Here is a 22091-nt window from a genome sequence, read left to right as displayed (position 1 = left end):
TTAATTGTCATTTATAAGGGATTTATAAAGTATAAATAGTCCTCACTTTAGATTAGGCCACAAAACTGGATGTGTTAAGTTAATAAAGCACTTATTAACACAGAAACTGTTAGTACATGCCTGAATAATAAGATAAATAAACTATTCAAATGAATATTTATATATCATTTACTTATGCATTCTGAATGATCTAAAACAGCACCAACTAAGCTTAAATAACTGGTTTATAAATAATGCAAAACCCAATTACTAATGAAAAAATAATAATTATTGTACTAAAGTACAATTATTAAGCACATTATAAATGTAGTTATAAGTCAGCAATAGAGCATTTGTATCTGCAGTTATGAACTGCTTACTAACGTCTATTAATGTAGAGTTAATCTTAAATAATGAATTCACTATTTGCTGATGCTTAATAGATGATTCATAGTGTGTAGTCATTATAAAGTGTCACCCAATTTATTTGAGATATTTGGGCTAGAAACAAAACAAAAACACAAAGTAAGAAAAGCATTTTTTGTAGTGTAGTGCAAGTTGAGCAGAATCTCTTTTAAGGTGTAAACACCACTCAAGAGCGATTGTGATTCGGTGGATTATCATCAGCCGTTATATCCAGCATCAAGCTCTAAAACATCCTCATATGTGCATTATAAAATCCTCACCTCTCCAAAATAAATGATGTAAATGACCACAATATTATTATGAGACCCTCAACTGTGTAAATTCTGCTCTGATATTTCTTCCCACAACAATTATAAGGTCTTAAAGCACATAAATGCTTCATCAGAGAAAACTGGACTGGTTTTGAATTAAAAAAGAAAGAAAAAAAGATCACTGCCCCAGTCTCTAAAACCATGATTTTAACACGTACCTCCCTAATCTGTCTTCTTCCAGAAAACGAAAGCTTAAATCTAACTGCATTGCTCCTCAAGAGGTCTCCATAATCGTGTTATCTGCAGTCAGAGCTGTCCTTCAGGAATCTCCCAGGTCTTCACAGCAGCGGGACGACTGACTGGACTCTTATAGTGAGCTTCTGGCTAACGGATGATGTCCAGGTAATGAAGGTCAGTGTAGAGTGCATTGACCAGCAGAGTGAGAAGAGTGTTGGCGTCTCGCAGACAGTGATTCGGGTACTTGATGAACTGACAGGCCTGGTTCACAGACACATGCAGCTCTGAATACTGCTTATTACTGGCCATCGTCTCCAGTGCAGACAAGGCCTGAAGACAGAGAGCAAACAATCAACAATAAATATTCATAAAAATACAAAACAATTAAATAAATAAATTCTAATCTGTAGAAATGACATTTCCCATTGAACAACATAAATCTAAAACTTTGTATTACCTTCATATATTCCCCTTCAACACCCTGGTTCCTTCTGTAATCATGATTTGTTGTTCTATTATCATTAGAGATGGGAAGTAACGATGTACAAATACTTCGTTACGGTACTTAAGTCGATTTTTCTGGTATCGGTACTTCACTATTTTTTTCTGACAACTTTTTACTTTTACTCCTTACATATTTACACAAATATCTGTACTTTCTACTCCTTACATTTTTAAACAAGACTCGTTACTTTTGTTTTCATGTTTGGTGTCACGGTCTATATTATTGTTTTGTCTTTGCTTTCATTGAATGCCTTTTTGATTGAGTAAATCTATTTTTTCATTGCACCTGCATGCAAATGTGCTGCTCTTTTAACCCATGTTGATCACACATGTACACAGGCTAGTTTATGAAGCTTACCACAAGAAAGGCAAGAATGACTAAAGAGGAAGAGATAGAGGAAGTCGGCCATGTAAAATGACTGAAGCTGCCCGGCTTACACCAGGTACTACTCAGCAGCGTTGAGTTGATCGGACCGCAAGTAAATTAGCCACATCCCTGTTCAAATGTCTGTCTTTTGTCCACTTCCAACCATGATTTACTATACAGGTTTCTCTGATCTTTCAATCTAATACCACAATTTATTTTTAGCATCATATGCTTTTTTGTCAATATCTAGAACTAAACAAGTTAAATCATTATAAATGCTGTATGCATTGAGATTTATTTCTTTTTATTTTCAATGAGTTCCTGTTTCCTAATACAGAATTTATACTGTTTTACTGTTGTCTTCATTTAAATGAGTAGAACAAATATTTTCCATCAAAATTATTCACACTGGGTGATTTATGAATAAAATTATAATGAAAAGCATCAGAAATTAATCACATGCAAAAAGTTTGAGGCTGTTATTGCGCCTGTTTATGTTGTTGCATAGAATAAATGTATGAACAGCATTAATGACTAGATCCATGAAAGAAAATATCCACAATACTCAGAAAGACTGAACACATGTAATATTTTGATTTTAGTTTTGAAGATGAAGCAGCTTTAGCTGAATGCCCAAAATAGTAAAACATATCAAGTATTTATTATAGCAATTAAAAGCAAATGTTTTGGACAAAATTAAGTGTTAATTGAAGACGTTTATTATTTGTAAAGATATAGGCCTCAATTTTTTCTAGAGTGGACATTAATGACAGTTGCTGTTGTTGATCTAAAAGCAGCAAAACTACATGCGGAACGCTGCGAGGTTGTGTTCGGGTGATTCACAGATTTTTGAGCAGTGTTGTTTTGCAATATTGCAGTGTGTGTGATGTTGCTTGGCTACTTTTTGCTGAAAATCAGCAATTTTTACATCAAAATCAGAAATGAATGTTATTTTGTATAAATGTATTGATTTACTGTGAGGTCTAGTTGCCAGTGTCAAACTCAAACAGGAAGTAGTAATGAATACTTTTTCTTAAGTATAATTTTGAGGGTGTACTTCTTTACTTTTACTTGGGTACAAATGTGTGGTCAGTACTTCAATTTTTACCATTTAGTCATTTTAAACATGAGTATCTGTACTTCTACTTGAGTAAAGGTGTACTTTTGCCCTCTCTGATTATCATCAAGCAGTAACTCTAATTTCTAATCTAATTTAAATGGTAATAGTAAAGATAGATAAATTTGAAAAAAAAAAGTTAAATATGTGGATTAACTGCATTTAGCCACATTAAACAATCAACATTTTTTGCTTTGCAAACTATTTTACAATAAATCTACTTTGAGGAAATCTCAATATTATAATCTACAAAAGAGAGAAGTCATCAGGAAACATATGTTTCTATACTGCGTCAGAACGTTTTATATTATGTTGCACTATATACACAATAAATTGATTTAGGCCCAATCCCAATTCTATTTTTGTACTCTATCCCCTTCCCCTTGGCCCTTAAAACCGAGTGTGAAGGAGAAGGGCTTAAAAATTGACCCCTAAGAAATGTGACAGCACTACAACACCAGCACACGTCATCACACTCTCTTGCTTCATATGAGATCAGACGATCGTGACTGCTGTAGTTATTCCAGTTGTGTTAGTTTTGATATTTATCTTCAGGAAATCACTGATATGATATCATGTTATCATAATGATGATATAATGTGGCAATAATATCGTAACTGTACTGTGCATTTACACTGTGGCCATATTCATCTATGTAAACACAAGAAAAACAACACTAACATTACAGCAGACACTGTAAAAAGCTCATTCCCTGTCACTTTTGGGACAGGGTATTGGAGTGTCATCGAGTGTCAGAATGTTATGGGACTGTTATTATTATTATTATTGTGGATTATAGATTGCGAAATTTTGTGGTTTTATTTTAATGTTTTTTTTAAGCATGACCATAAAACACAAACGCAGTAATGAATATATTAAAACATGTGCTTGTTTGTTGTAGAAATTCATAATAATGACAAAAAAAAATACTAATTTGTGCATCTCCTTACTTCCAGGTGCAGCAATCCTGCTGTTGTGGCAGGTGTATTCTGGGAAATTTTCTTACCCCTTGGTTTCAAATGTGGTCTTGAAAAATCTCTGTTCGAAGGGCTATCTACACCTTCCCCTTAGCCCTACGCTTTCAAGCTAAAGAGAATTGGGACACCCCTACCCCTTCATGGGAACGCGCAAAACGAGGGGTAGGGGTAAGGGGAAGGGCTAAGGGGTAGAATTGGAATTGGGCCTTAGTTTTTGGTCTAAAGCGGTTTGTGAATGTCTCACCTGCTGGGCTTTAGCTGAGAGCTGCAGCTCTGTCCCGGGATGAAGACGCAACTGATTCTCTGAGGGCACCTGAACCAGCAGAAAGGCTGACATGCTGCGCGCCACAACCCGAAACCTCAAACAACACAAGAGCAGACACTGTGAGGCACACTTTTCACACAATTCACCTGTCATGCATTTGAACTGAGACTAGCTGTCATCTTTTACTTGCTACCTGGATCCAAAACCAAAATGAAGCAGTTTTCCACCTGTCAAACTTTTCTCACCTGTTAGAAAGTGGTGATTTCCTCCCGAGGCCAATGGCTCCCAAGATGCCGGAGTTCAGTCTTTCCTCTCCGAGTTGAACGAGACGGTTCTGAAACGCCATTAAGGTGAGAATGAGAATGTCCAGTGAGCAGGCATCCTCTTGGTCCACTTGAATTTGCAGAAGCTCCAAGAATTTATGCCACCATAAAAACAGCTTGGCCTCATCAGCTGGACCACTGTGGGAACACACGACAGACACACTTTCAGCACAGTATAGATCTCAGAGCTAAACCTGGTTGTGTTCACAATTGAAAAAGTTCATAATTGAGTAGGATAAACTTTTTATTCAACAAAAGATGCGCATAAACACCAATGGAAACACTTTTACCAAACAAATTCCAGTATGTGTGTTAAAAAGGTCATGTGATTTTGTGATAAGAGATCATGTGATGATAAATGTGTGTGAATGCAGTGTTTCCTCTTGGATTTTTTCCAGCTGTGGCGGCAGGCCTTTTTTACAGATCTACCAACTACCTGTGGCGTTATTTCAATGACAAATGTCGTGAGCGCAGTATTAGAAGTCGAGATTGCATTTATGTAATAGCCTACGAGCTTCTTGCACGCCCCCTCAAATACAAGCCGCTTTAAGAGCGCGCAGATCTTCTTGTGCTCTCAAATAAACGCTGCTGAAGTGCGATTTAGTGCGTTTATGTAACGAGTATGTCTCCAGCATTTATTAGATTTGCTAGGAATATTTATGAATGCCTCCGGTATTAATGCGTCCTGAAATAAAGTAAAACGGCTGTACGTCGTGTTTGCTGGACTCACGCATCACGCACCTTTCACAGTCAGCCAGTCAGTCAGTTAGCACTTAACCTTTAAGGGTTAAACAAATGATGCACAGCACTACTACGGTTACAGAAAAGTTTGCGCTGTTATAATTCACTTACCTTTTTAATACATTTTGGTGCGATTATAACCCGCTATTAAAAAATCATATGTTTTAAATGAGAAGCTGTAATGTAGCCGTGGCGGGATAAATCTTGACGTGGCGGCCCGCCATGGAAGAATAAATGTAGCGGAAACCATTGAATGAATAAACCAGCAGGCTGAGCACATTGTAAAACATCTGAAATGTTGTTTTGGTTATTCTAAAGCACCTGAACCATTTCAGTATTAGTATATTATTAATTACCTCCAGAATAATCAAGAGCATCTGTGCTCCACATCTCACGCCTTCAAACATCAGCACGTGTTCATTGCGTGTCGGCATTGTCTTCTGAGACGCAAGTCAATTATTAAATAAAGAAAAGATTCACACAGCTTCTCCCTCCTCAATAAACTACATTTTTACTGCTGATATTTGGCAGCAGTTAATCAGGAAGTGACGATTTTGTTCTCTTTGACTCGTTGGATGGAAACGCTGCTTTATTCGTGTCACTTATATGCGATATTCCAGATTTGGATGGAAACATAGCTACCGATAAATGTGACGTTGTTTGATAAAAATAACACTAAAATCGTCAGTAGGAATGATTCACTATATCATTCATGCCAGTGACTTGTTTAAAACAGCTGATTCATTCAGAACTGAAGCAAAAAATTGTGAATGAGTAACATTGCAGTCTTCAGGTTTTTAATTTAAACATGTGAAGGAATACCATCCCGCTGTATATGATAAAGCATATTTTACCTGGGGAAGACCTGACTGATCCACGTATTGAGCAGCATTAAGGTTTTCTTCTCATTGAGGAGGGTTTGCTCCAGGTTCAGCCTCTGGAGGATGTAGACGTACAGCGTGAGGAAGCTGCCCAGACTAAGGCTTTCCTGAATGAAGTCCTCAACAGTCAGTTCGGGAACCTGAAGAGACACTAGGATGGGCCCCCATCCAGAGTACTGATCCACACATCCTCCTGAAAGGAACACACAGCTCTATCAGACACCAAAACTCACTGCACATATTGTAATCATGCAACTGTTTTGATCCAGGCCCTATGTTAGCATTCACAGTTCTAACATTGTGATTAGGGAGAGGAATAATTCCTAAAGGCTTACACAGACAGACCATTTAAAACCTCTGACTAAACCCAGAACCCGTATGAGCTATTATTACCGTCAGTGAAGTAGGAGAGAATACAGGCCTCGGTGGTGCGTGTCATGTGACGCACTGAAGCCAGGCATCTGCACGCAGCCGTTAGCAGAGGCAGAAGCAGAGGCCCTCGAGCCCGCTTCTCCACCCAGCAGTGCAGTTTATTGCCCAGTCCCTCTGCTGTGGAGATGCCGGCTTCATTCAGCAGAGTCAGCATCTCTGCAAACAGACTGCAGGTGGCCATGTGTCGCTGCTGGAGGTCCGTCTCTAACAGAGGGAGGAAACACATTAGGAATGGTTCAGTCAAAATAAACAGAGATATAAGTACAGCCTTGTTAATTCTGTTCTGAAATAACATGTGAATTAGCTGAGGAGCATTTAAAAACATTTAATGAGTTTAACCCCTTAGCTGCAAGTGTATCATATACCATTAAATGGCAGTTGATGATATCTGTTCTTTTGAATTGTCAAAGCAGCTTGGTAAAAAATGATAATAATGTGAAATGTATTCTGATGGATTATGTGACTATGTTTGCCATCGCAAGAATAAACTACAGTTTAAAATACACTCAACGGCCACTTTATTAGGTACACCTATCCAACTGCTTAACGCAAATTTCTTATCAGCCAATAACATGGCAGCAACACAATGCATTTAGCCATGAAGACATGGTCAAGACAATCTGCTGCAGTTCAAAGCGAGCATAACAATGGTTGTTGGTGCTAGATGGGCTGGTCTGAGTATTTCAGAAACTGCTGGTCTACTAGGATTGTCAAGCACAACCATCTCTAGGGTTTACACAGAATGGCTCGATAAAAAGAAAATATCCAGCAGCAGTTCTGGGCGTGCAAATGCCTTGTTGATGCTAGAGGTTAGAGGAGAATGGCCAGACTGGTTCAAGCTATGAAATGCAACAGTCACTCAAATAACCACTCGTTACAACCGAGGTATGCAGAAGAGCATCTCTGGATGCACAACACTCGAACCTTGAGACGGATGGGCTACAGCAGCAGAAGACCACACCAGGTGTCACTTCTGTCAGCTAAGAAAAGGAAACTGAGGCTACAATTCGCACCGGCTCACCAAAATTGGACAACAGAAGATTAGAAAAATGTTGCCTGGTCTGATGAGTCTCCATTTCTGCTGCGACATTCACATGGTAACGTCAGAATTTGGCATCAACAACATGAAAGAATGGATCCATCCTGCCTTGTATGAACAGTTCAGGCTGGTGGTGGTGGTGTAATAGTGTGGGGGATATTTTCTTGGCACACTTTGGGCCCATTAGTACCAATTAACCATCGTGTCAACGCCACAGCCTAACTGAGTATATTTGCTGACAATGTCCATCCCTTTATGACCAGTGTACCCATCTTCTGATGGCTACTTCCAGCAGGATAACGCACCATGTGATTAAGCGTGAATCATCTCAGACTGGTTTCTTGAACATGACAATAAGTTCACTGTACTCAAATGGCCTCCACAGTCACCAGATCTCATCCCATAGAGCACCTTTAAGATATGGTGGAGCGGGAGATTTGCATCATAGATGTGAAGCCGACAATCTGCAGCAACTGTGTGATGCTATCATGTCAACATGGACCAAAATCTCTAAGGAATATTTCCAGTGCCTTGTTGAATCTACGCCATAAAGGATCAAGGCAGTTCTGAAGGCAAAAGAGGGTCCAACCCGGTACTAGTAAGGTGTGCCTAATAAAGAGGCCGGTGAGTGTATATTAAAACAGTTGTTCAAAATGATAATGATATTGCACAGTATTCCTTCAAATTTAAAAAACTAATTAAAACAAAAATAAATAATGCCAAACTTAGGAAAAAACTAAATAAATGTTTTAGTCACTAATTTAATACACAATTTTGTAAACTTTGGCAAAATCTGAACCAAGAATTTACAATTTTAAATACCACATATTCTGCAGTGTTTTGGAAGACAGTTAAGAAATAAACATTTATATTTTGTGAAGTTTCTGATTAAAATCCATTAAACATTAGTATAAATCAAGTATAAATTTAATATGCAATTAATATCACTGAATATATTACAGCTAATTCAGAAATGTAAAAAAAAAAAAAAGATTTCAGCTGATGAAAATATGAGTGTTCAAACAATTCTGGCCATGTTGATCATATAAACACAGAGAGTTCTCTAGCATGCCAAAGAAAATTGATCAGGTGCACTTTAGTTTTTGTGAAAAGTAATGCGTCTAGATCTGTGTCTGAATTTTTTCATTTATTCTGCTTTCCCTACTCTTGCCCATGCCTTTGTCATCACCATGGTAACTGATGTGCTGGGCACTAAATAAACAAAATGACCTGACTTTTTCCACCCTCTAAATGACTTCACAAAACCACCAAAAGTGTGTGCAGTGTGAACACAGACTAGGTCTTGCTGAAGCAAACAGCTGCTTTTATCCCTTTAATATCCACTGCTACACACAACTACTAATTATGCTTCTGCAATAACCTTGAATCGTCTGCTGCTGACAAGAAAATGAAAATGAAATAGCAATGACACATTGTCCTCACCAGGAGGGTTGAAAATGACAATATTCTCCAGTAATTTCTCCATTTCTGTCTCCAGCGATGCCAGACTGATGTTCCCATTTTGATCTAGCGAGGTCAGGAATTGCACCATGAGGTGAAGGAAAGCTTGGCACTTTAGAGTCATGTCCTAACAGACACAAAGACGACATATGCTGTTAAATGTAGTTTGCTCATGTAAACTGCAGATGTGCATCTAACAGTGTGTCCTCTAACCTTGTGATGCAACACTTGTGTGGTCGGCTCAAATCCAGCAGCCATTCTGAGCAATCTGATGACCTGCTGTGAAGAAGTGTCGTGACTGAGAACGATGGACGCTGGGTAATGTGTGCTAACGTAGCGCATGACATTTTGATACGAAGAAAAATCCACCAGATTCCAAGGCAGAGAAGCTGACTGGTCCAGCAGACTGAGAGCAGAGGACTCCTGAAGAAATAAAGCAGGACAGATTAATCTCAGACAGGTTAACCACTCTTGATGGTTATGGTAAACAGGTGGCCACTCACAGGTTTACTGAGATCCTCCTTGGCCAGAAACACCATGAGGTGGAGTACGGAGACCACCATTGTGTGAGTTGAGGGGTTCAGCTGGGGGCTGAGAGAGTCACTCAATACACTGACCCAGTTCACCTCGCACAGCAGCTCTCCCATGAAAACAAAACAGCTCTTCGGGCTTCCCCTCTCCACCTGCAAAGCATAACATTAAAAGTCTGTGAGGAAAACAAACTGATCGGCATCCTTCTCTGTTGACATCAGTTTGACAGCTTCGGTCAAAATATCTTTAAAGGTGCTGTTTGTATGTTTTTGACTCTTCTAAAGCATAAAAATACCATAATACAGGGTTCATACAGCCATGGAAAACCTGGAAAAGTCACGGAATTTTGACATGGCATTTTCCAGACCTGGAAAAGTTTTGGAAAACCAGAAAAGCCCATAAAGTTTTGGAAAAGTCAGGGAAATTAGTTTAACAAATATCTGTGTCCTTGAATTAGGAGTGCACCATATTGGAAAAATCTGACATTAGCATATTTTGTACTTCTGTGATGTATATTGCGATGTAAATATAATTTCACCAGATGATTTAGCAGGTTTATTTGGATTGATTGGGGGGATTATGTAGAGGTGTGAATCTCTAATTATATATAAAAAATTAATTACAAGCATAGATGAATAAAATACAGTAAATATAAAAGTGAATTATAGTTTTCAGGTATTCACTATTCTGGTACAGATATTGAATAATCAACACTGCATAGTCTTTATTGTATATTATTTAATCTTTATTAAAGTTACAAAATATGTCTTGAGGCCGGATGTTTTAAACTCTGAAATATTGAAATGTTTACACAGTCACAGGCCTTAAAGGAACAGTTCGCTCAAAGTTTAAAATGGACTCACTGATTACTCACCCTTCACTTGTTTCAATAGTATAGGAGTTGTTAAATTACATTCTTTTTGTGTTCTATTTAAAAAGTGAAGTGTAGGTAATGAAAATGGTAAGTAATTTTTGGGTGATCTCCTTAAAAATGAATGCAGATGATACATTTTAATCCATTGACTAAACTCTATATTAAACTATAATCTCAATTTAACATTACATATTCTGTGATGTGACTATTGCGAATGATGCATTGCGATATCAATGCTGAAACGATATATTGTGCAGCCCTAACTTGAATATAGGTTGGTTGTCTTTACTTCTTTTCTGTCCTTAGCCAAAAATGCTTTCACAATATTAGTGCTGTTTAAGTATTATCAACATCAATTTTACATCAATATAAAAACTAATTTAAACAACATAGATTGTTGAGTGTTTTATGATATGCTGTAATAAATTTGAACATGCATTGTTTTTCTTATTATTTACCATGTATACGCAGACATTACATGAATCAATAGGTCATGAAAATTTACTTGAAAGTTCTGGAAAAGTCATGGAATTTTAGTAGTAAAAACGTGTATGAACCCTGATAATATGTTTGCAGATATTTCAGAAAGATGATAAGTGAACATTCTTGTGTATCTGAAAAATATTAATAATATCTGAAGTCAGATAATCTGCTTCGAAAATGTGTGTTACGTGCTGAAACGCTGTCTTTGTTTGTTTGGTTCTTTTAACCCGCCCAATGCCACTTTAGCCAATTATATTTCAGCTCCCTGGGTTGCCTTGGTGGAAAACAGCGTATTTCATTCATTCAGTCATGAAGGCTCTCAAAGCATACGTCCGAGACCGAAATGCAACCTCCGGTGGACAGTAGCAGACTCTGAAATGAGACCCTGATTCAGAGTTCCACATGAGGTTATTAATTAGCAAATGATATAAATATTACTAATGTGAACAATAGGTGAGCAGATTATATTGTAACCACGTGTCCTAACAAACACGCTACGTGATGAGATACGCAGTGATGAATTTGGCTGTTTGCACCAGATGAAACACGACAGAAATTAAATACGGTCATTCAGAAGCACAGAATAGTAACTCAAACTAAATGGTAAGGTTTTTAATCTAATTTATACAAATTAAACCTCTTTAACATTACATGTAGATGCTGAATCACTGATATGTGTTGGTTTTGAGTTACAGCTCTGAAGTTCAATTTCAAACGACTTATTTTATTTTCAAGATCTGAGGTGAACTATCTGCTGCTGCTTTCAGTAGTATAGCAATAAATGTCATGTAAAATGGCGTTCAAACTCCATTATTAGCATTTAACACTGAATAAAGCACATGATCATAGTCAGTTTTCTGTTGTTCAGCTGTGAGAAATAGAAGCCGCTGCATTTATTTAGAACAAGACTTAAATCAGCCTTTAGGCTCGATAGTCAGGCTCGCTCCTGTTGATGTTGGCAATCTGGCAACCTGTGCTTGTGTGTGTTTTGAACCAGGCGTGTAATACCTAGTTCAACCACTGTGTGTCAAACTAACATACTGCACCTTTAACCTCGACCCTCTATTGGTTAGCTGGCTACAAGTGAATAATGTGCAAAAGAAAGCCCTGCCACCTACTCAATATTCCACTTCAGTACATCAACATACTGAAATGAATGTCTTAGCAACTTACGGTTCACAGACTTTAAACAATTTACTGACAATTCAAATGAATAAATATTTAAATGTGCTAAAATATATTACAGTAGATGTCATTATTTTATTACAGTTTCAGGTTAGCAGGTCCCTAAAAAGTATAACCATGGGATAACCCTAAACCAAACCTTCGTCTTATAGCAAGTATTTAATCTACTAAAATACGCTAACAACATAATAACGCTTAAAATATGCTAGCATTGTGCTAAAACATGTAAAAAAAAACAAAAAAAAACAAGCTAGCATCAAATCATTCTAAATAATTTTATGTTAGAGGTATGTTACCACATGTTAGAAATATACTAAATCATTCATTCTATTAAAAATATATATATATTCAACATTTAAGTGGCTTTCTCAACAAAAAAAACAAAAAAACACCAACATATCCCAACAAACTTTATGGTCTAGATCAGAGATGCCCAAAGTAGGACCCGCGGGCCAACGTTGGCCCATGATAACCTTTGATTTGGCCCACCATAACATCTAAAAAGAGAGGGAGAATGTTGGGAAGGTGGTCGTGGCAAATGCCTTTGACAGAGATTGTTATTTTTATTTTTACGTAACTTTACGTTTCATTGTTTTATTGCTGAACCAACCAAAAAAATATATATAACTGAAATGATGTATCAATTAAATGTTGTAAATGAATCAGACTTTTAAAATGTAAAAACTGCCACTTGAAAATGAAGGCAAAGACAGGAGCATGTCAACTAGTGTCAGCATTGAACTCCATTGTGTTATAAATGGGACTGTTAATGTTTTTACTGTAATAAGTTCATAATAAATGTAAAAAATATATATATATACTGCATTCGTTAACATGATTTAAAGCAACATTTTCTAGTTATTTTTAAATATTTGGGAATAAATTAGGAAATTACCTATGACAAATTGAATGTAATATGGTGTGTATTCAGTTTGCTATATATTCGGCCCACATCCCTTAATCAAGTTTGGTTTTTGGCCCTTTATAAGAAAAGGTTTGGGCACCCCTGGTCTAGTTTGTAATAATAGTTCACAAAATTACTGTTTTTTTTTTCTATATTTTTGATCAGTAACCTTTTGATGAATATAAGAGACTTTCAAAAAAACAAATGTCCCTGCTAAACAAAAACAAAAGAAAGCATCACAGAAGTTCTATTGGTTTAAAAAATAATAATACAATTAAACCATTAACTTTCAACCATTAAAACTAATACATCTGAATGTCTTGTGTGTTTTGGAATGTACTATTTCAAGCCATTACATCCTAACAAATTCTATGATGGTTTCTATATTTGCTTTTTTAATGCAGGATTAAGAACCTCCAAGAAAGTTTGGAATAGAGTATATTAATATATATCTTTAGATCCTCAAGCAAATATTTGATTAACATGATACACTTGATTTAGAGATATTGTTAGTCTCTTACATTGAAAAATTGGTTCATTAGTGTCTGATCTGGATGCAGGTCCTTCCATGGCAAACGGCTGTACTCAGTGTGGTAGGTGTACAGCAGATACTCTGGCATTTTAGGAGAAGTGCAGGTCTCACAGTAATGCATGAGATGAAGCCACAGAGCTCCTCTTTGTCCTGGCAACAAGCGATCTGCACCAAAAATATGATAAGACAGATAACACGCATTCTGAACTAAATATTTATTTCAGCGTGTAAAAAATGTAAAATCAGTGAGAAAATGTCTGAATGACTCATCGCATTAGCATGTCGGCTTGTTCCCCCGAGTGTGTTTACCTTTGAATTTCTCATGTAAAGTCTCCGTCAAGCGTGTATATAAGCTCACTAAGCTCGCTGCAACTGCGGCGTCTGATTCAAGCCATGGAGAACAGCGAGGATGACTGTGACACACACACACACACAAGAGAGTTGTTACTCATCACTTCTGTCATCATCAGTGCTATAATAACCAAAGCACTGAGTCACATCAAAGCATACCTAATGTTGTCAGTGTCAAGCACTAAAACCCACGGCTCAAAGAGTTTGGCCATTTTTCTATGCAGGTTCTCCAGAGCTGCATTAAAGAGAATTTAAAGGTACAGAATCAAAGGTTATATATACAGTTGCTATGCATTACTGATACATTCACCACTGGTCAAAAATATGGGGTTGGTCAAATTTTTACAAATATTTCAGGAATGCATATTTATGTACCAAAAACAGTAACATTGAGGAAAAACACATGATTTGAGTATAAAGTATAAAAATGTAATTTATTCTTATAATAGCATATATCTAATCTAATACATTATTATATTCCAATCTTTAGTGTTTCACCCTCAAATCATTATAAAGCTTTCTTTCTTTTCTAAAAGAAACCTAAAAGAAAATAGTCTGAAAACAGCTGAAAACCCAGAACCACTGATTTCCAAAGAGTGGAGGAACCACGACGTCAATTTGTATTCAAGAACCCAGAAGCAAGTTAGCATTTAAAGAGTTCCAGTTCCCTCTGGGATTTCAGTTAAATCGCTTAAAGTTTGTGGTTACCACAAACTCAAGATACTTTCATGTTTTATTCTACAACATGAAACACATCGGTTACACACCACTTTAGATTTTTTTTAAATTGGTTACGCTTCTTTTAAAAGACGATTGCTATCAAGTTGCTAAGTGGACTACAGGCGATGTCGGAGACATTATATGTCATCGAGCTTCACTGTCTGAAACGCAGCCCGCTTTAAATTACAGCTTATGTTGGGCAATTGAATTTGTCTGTTATTTGGTTATATTGGTATTTTCATAAATAGTATTTTATAGTTTTTAGTATTTTTCTAATGGGGCATTCATATTGTGTGTAGCCTTCACTTAAACTTGAATTGAACTTGTAGAGATCGTCATGACACACTCATTTGTTGATCATTCATTTAATAAAGCTATTTTATGAAGATACTGCTTACCATTGTGCAGTCTGTCTCTTTCCTGCTTTCAGTAATACAAATGTGAGAATAAATTAGTATTTTTACGTGATCGTTTTACTTTAACATACATCTAATGATTTTTTTTGTCGTTTTCTTTCTATTTGAACACATTTAACTCCATCATAACTGCAATATTTATGCTCATGTTAAAAAATATATAGCATATGTGAATTTAATGGCTGCTTTTCACTGTACTTCGTAAAAAAAAAAAAAGATATTGAATGTTCTCTATCCATGGAGGGCCTTAAAGGCATTTCACTTAGGTAACTAGGCAGTATGTGTGTGATAAACTTATTTTAAAAAATGTCTTATGATAATAATAATAGGCACATTTATAAAATATACAGTACGTGTTTTAAAACTTTTAAACAACCGTAAAGCAAAACAAATGCATTTTCCACAGGAAAACCATCCAAAAGGCACGTAGGTCTACATACAGATATGTTTTTTACATATTAGTTTATAACATATAGCGTGGATTAAAATATAATAAAACAAGAGACTAATCTTTGTCAAAATAAGCTTGAAAAGTTGTCAGTAGCAGGATGGTAATGACATTACAGGCGAGTGTCCTGAAGACGCTGTAGTCCGTTTTTAGCCTAATGTTAGCTTTTCAATTCTTACATTTTCATTTAGGACCCAAAAGTGCTAAAAGATGTATTTTCATGTGAGGATTATGCTGTTGAACAAACGTGGAAGTGTAATGAACAGTGTTTGAAAAGCCTATGGGGATTTTATCGAGGGAACCAGTTTTAAGCTAGCAGCCGATTGGCCTATAAGGTGACGTCAAATACTCTTATACTGTAAGTCAATGGTTACAGATTTCCAGCTTTCTTCAAAATATCTTCTTTTGTGTTCTACAGAAGAGCAAAACTCAAACAAGTTTGTGACAAGTGAAGAATTAGAAATTGATGATGGATGAACTATCCCTTTATCCAGAATACATTTGAATATATTCTTACTGAATATCTTATTGACCTCAAACTTTCATGTATTGTACATTTAGTTGCTATGTAATAAATAGTTGCCATGTAAAAAAACTGTGTAATAAATATTTGCACCTTTGAGCAGTCTTGTACTTCCTACAGGTTCTTTGCTGCAATGGTTTAATTCCAGATCAATGATGTAGGTAATCAGATCTTCCCAAAACACCTTGACTTCCTCGATGTACGGCCCCCATTTTGAGAGGAGACCAAAGCTCCTGAAGTCCCCGTTAGACAGTCGGAGCTTCAGAAAGTACTTTGAGAGCCACTCAATTGTTTCATCAACCTAAAACAAAACAAGGTAATTACAAAACAATCTGCTTTTAATTTTTAAGAATGTGAAATTAAAATTGTGTTTAATGTTACCTGTTGTGGAGAGAGGAGCATGGAGCGGGGGGATTTGTTTGTCTTATTCTTAGTTTGAGCAGAACAGCCCAGCGCTTTCAGTGACGTTTTCCAACAGTCTGGACTGAGAAGCTGATCAGAAGAGCCTGCAGGAATCAATTGAGTTCATTTTAAGAACAAACTGTGTTTTTTAAAATGATTTCAAGCACACTAATGCTTTGAACAATGGTCCTCAGGTTTTTTTATTCACTCCTTAAATATTGCTGTCCTCATTGTGGACAGCGATATTTAAAATGGCCACCATGCAGACACAGATTAAAATAAGGGATATAAATATTTATGTTCACATTAGAAATATTTTAAAGACCTCTGCAGGGATAGCCTCTAGTGCAGGGGTGGGCAAACTCGGTCCTGGAGGGCCGGTGTCCTGCATAGTTTAGCTTCAACTCTAATCAAACACACCTGAACATGCTAATCAGTGTCTCCAAGATCACTAATTATCTATAAGCAGGTGTGTTTGATCAGAGCTGGAGCTAAACTGGGCAGGACACCGGCCCTCCAGGACCGAGTTTGCCCACCCCTGGTCTAGTGCAACTGTGCTTCAGGCGTCCAGAATTCGAATCCTGGCTTACAGACCCTTGACCAATCCAATCTCTTTTATCTTGCCAACTTCGCTTCCCGTCTACCTAATATCTTATCAAAACAAAAGCAAAAAATAAATAAAAATCTTAAAATAAACTTACACCTAAAAGATAAAACAAGTTTGTGTTTGTTATTTATAATTTGAACACTTTAAAGATTTTTTTTTTAAATCAACAATGGCAAAAATATCAATCAAATTATGCAAAAAAATAAGACATTTGCAGTTTTTTTTTGTTATTTTACATCATTTTATGTCATCTTAAAGCCCCCTTAAAAATTTGTTCAGGCCCTATTGGCTCTGAGGCCCAACTAACTAACTAATTATGACTGAAACATACCACTAACACAAGTACATATACTTTTATGGATTTATTTTATTCAAGTAAACATTTTTATTTGTTGTCTAAAGCAGAGATTGGCAAGTTTCATCCTGGAGGGCCACTGTCCTGCAGAAATTTGCCTGAACAAACTGATCAAGTTATTCAAGATCACTAGAAAGCTACAGGCAGGCATGTTTGATTAGAGTTGAAGCTAAACTCTGCAGGACAGTGGCCCTCCAGGATAGAAGTTGCCCATCCCTGTTCTAAAGCAACGGTTCTCCCTGAAAACAGCATAGGTGCATCCTAAATCACATACTTATGCACTATTCTACGCCATTTTGTAGTATAAATAGTGTAAGTAGTGCATTTACACTGAAAAATCTAAAAATAATAAGTGCACTTTAATTACCCGGATGATGCACTTATTCAACTGGTAAAATGAAGTGTGGAATGTTGGACACTTCATGCACTCAACGGCCGCTGGTTTGCTCATGTAGCTGAAGAGGAGGAGCTTTCGGTGATCATGTTGGATTATTGGATTGTTACTTTATTTTGGATTGTGGAAGCAAAATTGTCCTACGAGTGATTATACCGGCTCCCGATGGTGAATGCAGTTATACTCATAGCAGGTATTATTTGGTACTTTGGTCAAAGGTCATCAGAGCCACGGTTTGAATTTCCACTTAGTAAAAAAAAAACAGTGCTCCGACACTGGGACGACACTACATACACATACTGTGCTTTTGAGTGTGTAATTGCATAAGTACATAGTGCATAAGTGCGAAGTGTATAGTGTGCCATTTGGGACGCAGCTCATGTTTTGCATGTTTCCAAACACACCTGATTCAACTCATCAGCACTCCAGGTCCTGAAATGTTGGTGTGACACAAAGGAGACATGCAAAACATGCAGTCCCAGGGAGCTCCAGGAACATGCTTGAGAACTACTGGTCTAAAGGGTTTCATTCTGATAATTGATCACAAAACTACTCAAATAGAATTGTCTGAGTCGAAGAATGGAAAGGAAAGACATACTCTGCATGAGGAGACGGAGGAAGTCGCTGTAGTGGTCAGGAAACTGGTAGAGCAGCAGTTCAGTCCAGTGCTTGCAGAAGATGTTGAATGGCATGAGGACTTCAGGCTCGGGCTCTAGCCCACATGTGCAGAGAGCCTGATGGATGATGGTCATCAGTCGACTACGCTCAGAGAACGGAGGCTGTGTCATCGACAGCCACTGAAACAAGTCAAACTGCAAACACACAGCAGACTATTCAGTTCCACTTCCCAATGGGAAAATCAGCAAACAAAATGTACAAATCAAAAGTTGCGGCTGAAATCGCATACTATATGAGTAGATGCCACATTTGAATTTGTAAGAAAAGAAAGTTCTATGTAGTATGAATGAGTCAATTCACTAAAAACGAATCCCTAAATTCTCTCACGTGGGCTCATGGGATTATAAAGTGTCCATTGGATGCAGAAGTACATACTGTTTTTCGAATACTATGAATTTGAACATAATTCTCGACTCTCATACTGTTTTTCATATACTAAATATTGTAAGTATTTCGGACCCGCCGTCAAAGAGCCTCAGGAAGGATAAGTTGGAACCTATGAATAGAATAATATTGCAACTGGAAAACATGACACCAGTTAACCAGTTAAACTTACACCGTTGCAGGACATCAATCTAAGTCTAACACTCAAGAATGTTTTTATGGTCAAAATGTGGCCACGTTTTATGAGTCCAAACATGGAAGCAAATGATCAGACTTTGAAAATTTCCAAAACATACTTTTTTTCAGTGGATGAACATGCATGAATTAATTGTTCACCAAAATAATGGCAATGTGCGATAGCAAAATAAACACAAAAAATATAGCTGGAGTAAATACCTGTGCATTTAGAAATTCTCCGAACCGTTAACGATTTTCCGCATACAGCGGAGTATGACGGCACCACTTTATATAATTATGAAAAAAAATCTTCTCCAAACATGACTTTTAGCCTTGCAAAATAGTTTTTATCACATAATCAGAGTATATACGGGAATCAGAGCGTGAAATTCAATACCTTTTAAGGCTCTTTCCATACATTTTAAGACCTTTAGGTTTCAACCGGAAACACTCGCGAGATTTAACAGTAATGTTAATAATCTTACAGTATATTTACTAAATATTAATGTAAGAAACTAATTTAAAACTAAAACATTATTCATATACTGAATAAAAATCTATTAAATCTAGCCAGGACAGCAGGTTGGTGCCTATAGAACTGCAAAAATAATGGTGTTGCCTTGGTTGTAAACAAAGCAGCATGATGTCAAATCTAGCAGGACTTTATTGATTTCATAAAATACACAGCATCCTTATAGTCGCAGATTAAACTTTAGCATGCAACCATACACTACATAATCAAAAACTATATAAAATATAATAGCATTTAAGACTTAATACTTTTTAAGGGCCTTAATTTCTTTTCATTGATTTATCAACTTTTAATACTTTTTAAGACCCCACGAACACCCTGATAATGCTTTTAAATGCAACCTGTGTGACAGACTTTTACAACACCATTCAATAAACGCAAATGACCTTCGTGAGGAGCATGAATATGACATCACCGCTGTCGATGTGGAGGGTGTTGACCACCTCCTCATACAGAGAGACCAGTTCTGAGGGAGAGGCGTTCGGGGTAAAGTATGGCGACAACAGGTTACACAGACGTCTGTTGAGCAGGATAGTCTTCAGCATGTGTTTACACTCTGATTGGACGTCCCGAATGAAGACCTGCAGTCAAAAATGTACTTTATATGATCTGTATTAAAAGCAACAGGTAAGAGGTGAGCGTTCAAAGCATAAACAGTTATTCGCTATAATTTACTATTTAAATTAAATATTCCATGTAGAAAAAAGCTAATTAAATTAAAAATGTTGTAAAAAATTGTGAAACTGGGATTAAAATAATGCACTGAAAAGAATTTGTCCTGAACACTGGGGTAGAAGGGATACCTGGCCGAGGATCTCAATGCAGGACGTGAAGAACTGGCGGGTTGGTGGATGTCTCTGCGTGTCCTCACACACAAACGACACTATCTGATAGAAAGCCGTGATGCCCACCTTCAGTACACCAGGGGATGGATTTAGCTTGAAAACATTAACCAAGGCCCTAAAAAAGAAGATGTGACCTTTACATTGAGTGAATGGAGCTCAGATAACATAACTGAATGAGAGTGTACTGACGTGATGAAGTTCTCAGTGTGAACGGCCGCCTCAGCCAGACTCTGAGGAGGAGCTTTGATTCCATCAGCCTGCAGCTGTTTAATGTCACTCTTCAGAGACTGGATCTGATTCTGAACCGGCTCCAGTTTGTGCATACTTGAGTACTGAAACACACAATGACAGAGGTGTAGGAGGTTTTTGGAGGTAATAATACTTAATTGGTAATAATATTAATAAATAAAGAAGACGTGAACTATTTAGAGAGAGATAGAAGGAAAAACTAATTCATGACTAACAAATTTTTATATTCTCAATTTTTATTTTAACGCCATGTCTATGCCAGACACAAGCAGTAAGACTTGTGAAGAAAATGAAAACATTATAATCAGCAACTCTGTCTTCTCTGGATATGACACAATGCAAGTGACAAACCACTGACAGTAAACTCATTCTGCTTTTGATATACTAAGCCTGACACTAAAGATTTGCAACAGGCAAACATCTACTATAGACTAGCTCTTCTAGCTCTGCTGATTTCCTACCTTTTTTCCAGGAGAACCCCCCCTTTTAATATTCAAAATGCTTAACAACCTCATACTCATTGAAATAAAAACATTATAAGGATAGTTTACCCAAAATTGAAGATTCTGCCATCATTTACCTTTGACTTGTTCCAAAATAGTTTGAGGTTTTTTGCTAGCTGACTTTGCCTAGGCAATTGCCTCGCTGCCTTATCATGCAAAGGTAGCTGCTTTTCTGCACAACGGCATCTCGTAAAACTGATTTCAGACAGACGTCGAGTATAATGATTTAATCATGTAAAACCAAATAGAGGGAACTTTGGTGATAACTCACGGTATATCTTCTTGGTAGGAATGCCTTTAAAAGTGTAAAACATTAGTCAAAAAATATATATGCTCATGCTGCTTTTGAAAATCAATCAGAAAAAGAAAATTCTGGAGACAGACAGGAAGTGAAGCAGAATTTGAATTCAGACATGCCTTGATGTCTTTTCACAAACAAAAATTTTAAAGAGCTAACTAATTTCCTTTAGGGTTTTTACTATACCGCATGTCTTTGGACTGTGGGGGAAACCGGAGCACCCAGACAAAACCCAAGTGAACGCAGGGAGAATATGCAAACTCCACACAGACATGCCACTTGGGACTCCAACCAGCAATCTTCTTGCTGTGAGGTGACAGTGCTAATCACTGACGCACCCATTATAATTGAAAATAAATTTTCCATTCTTTTTTTTTTTTTGCAGTTTAGTCCCGTTGTTAATCTGGGGTCGCCACAGCGGAATAAACCACCATCTTATCCAGGATATGTTTTATGCAGCGGATGCCCTTCCAGCTGCAACCCATCAACAGGAAACACACATACAGTCAACCCAATTCACCTATACCGCATGTCTTTGGACTGTGGGGGAAACCGGAGCACCCGCAGGTAATCCACGCGAACACTAGGAGAACATGCAAACTCCACACAGAAATGTCAACTGACCCAGCCGAGGCTCCAACCAACAACCTTCTTGCTGTGAGGCGATTGTGCTACCCACTGCACCACCGTGACGCCCAGT

General features: G+C 37.2%; 1 protein-coding gene across 1 annotated transcript in view; it reads right to left on the bottom strand.

The window, feature by feature from the left end:
• Positions 1-405: 405 nt before the first annotated feature.
• The window catches only part of epg5 (ectopic P-granules autophagy protein 5 homolog (C. elegans)), a 49976-nt gene continuing 28290 nt past the window's right edge, over positions 406-22091 (bottom strand). Inside the window, exons 28-44 of the mRNA XM_056458248.1 lie at positions 20531-20673; positions 20300-20456; positions 19883-20077; positions 18324-18537; positions 16349-16473; positions 16061-16268; positions 14020-14095; positions 13819-13922; positions 13499-13674; positions 9504-9683; positions 9214-9423; positions 8983-9127; positions 6462-6704; positions 6042-6261; positions 4369-4584; positions 4103-4217; positions 406-1223 (exon numbers count right to left, since the gene is read on the bottom strand). Coding sequence (XP_056314223.1) covers positions 1041-1223; positions 4103-4217; positions 4369-4584; positions 6042-6261; positions 6462-6704; positions 8983-9127; positions 9214-9423; positions 9504-9683; positions 13499-13674; positions 13819-13922; positions 14020-14095; positions 16061-16268; positions 16349-16473; positions 18324-18537; positions 19883-20077; positions 20300-20456; positions 20531-20673 — 2910 coding nt within the window. The 3' untranslated portion in view covers positions 406-1040. The remainder of the gene's footprint in view (positions 1224-4102; positions 4218-4368; positions 4585-6041; positions 6262-6461; positions 6705-8982; positions 9128-9213; positions 9424-9503; positions 9684-13498; positions 13675-13818; positions 13923-14019; positions 14096-16060; positions 16269-16348; positions 16474-18323; positions 18538-19882; positions 20078-20299; positions 20457-20530; positions 20674-22091) is intronic.

This window comes from Danio aesculapii, chromosome 5 (genome assembly GCF_903798145.1).
Source record: "Danio aesculapii chromosome 5, fDanAes4.1, whole genome shotgun sequence".
NCBI classification, from domain to species: Eukaryota; Metazoa; Chordata; class Actinopteri; order Cypriniformes; family Danionidae; genus Danio; species Danio aesculapii.
The sequence above is the reverse complement of the archived record's forward strand: the minus strand, read 5'-3'. Positions and strand labels throughout refer to the sequence as shown.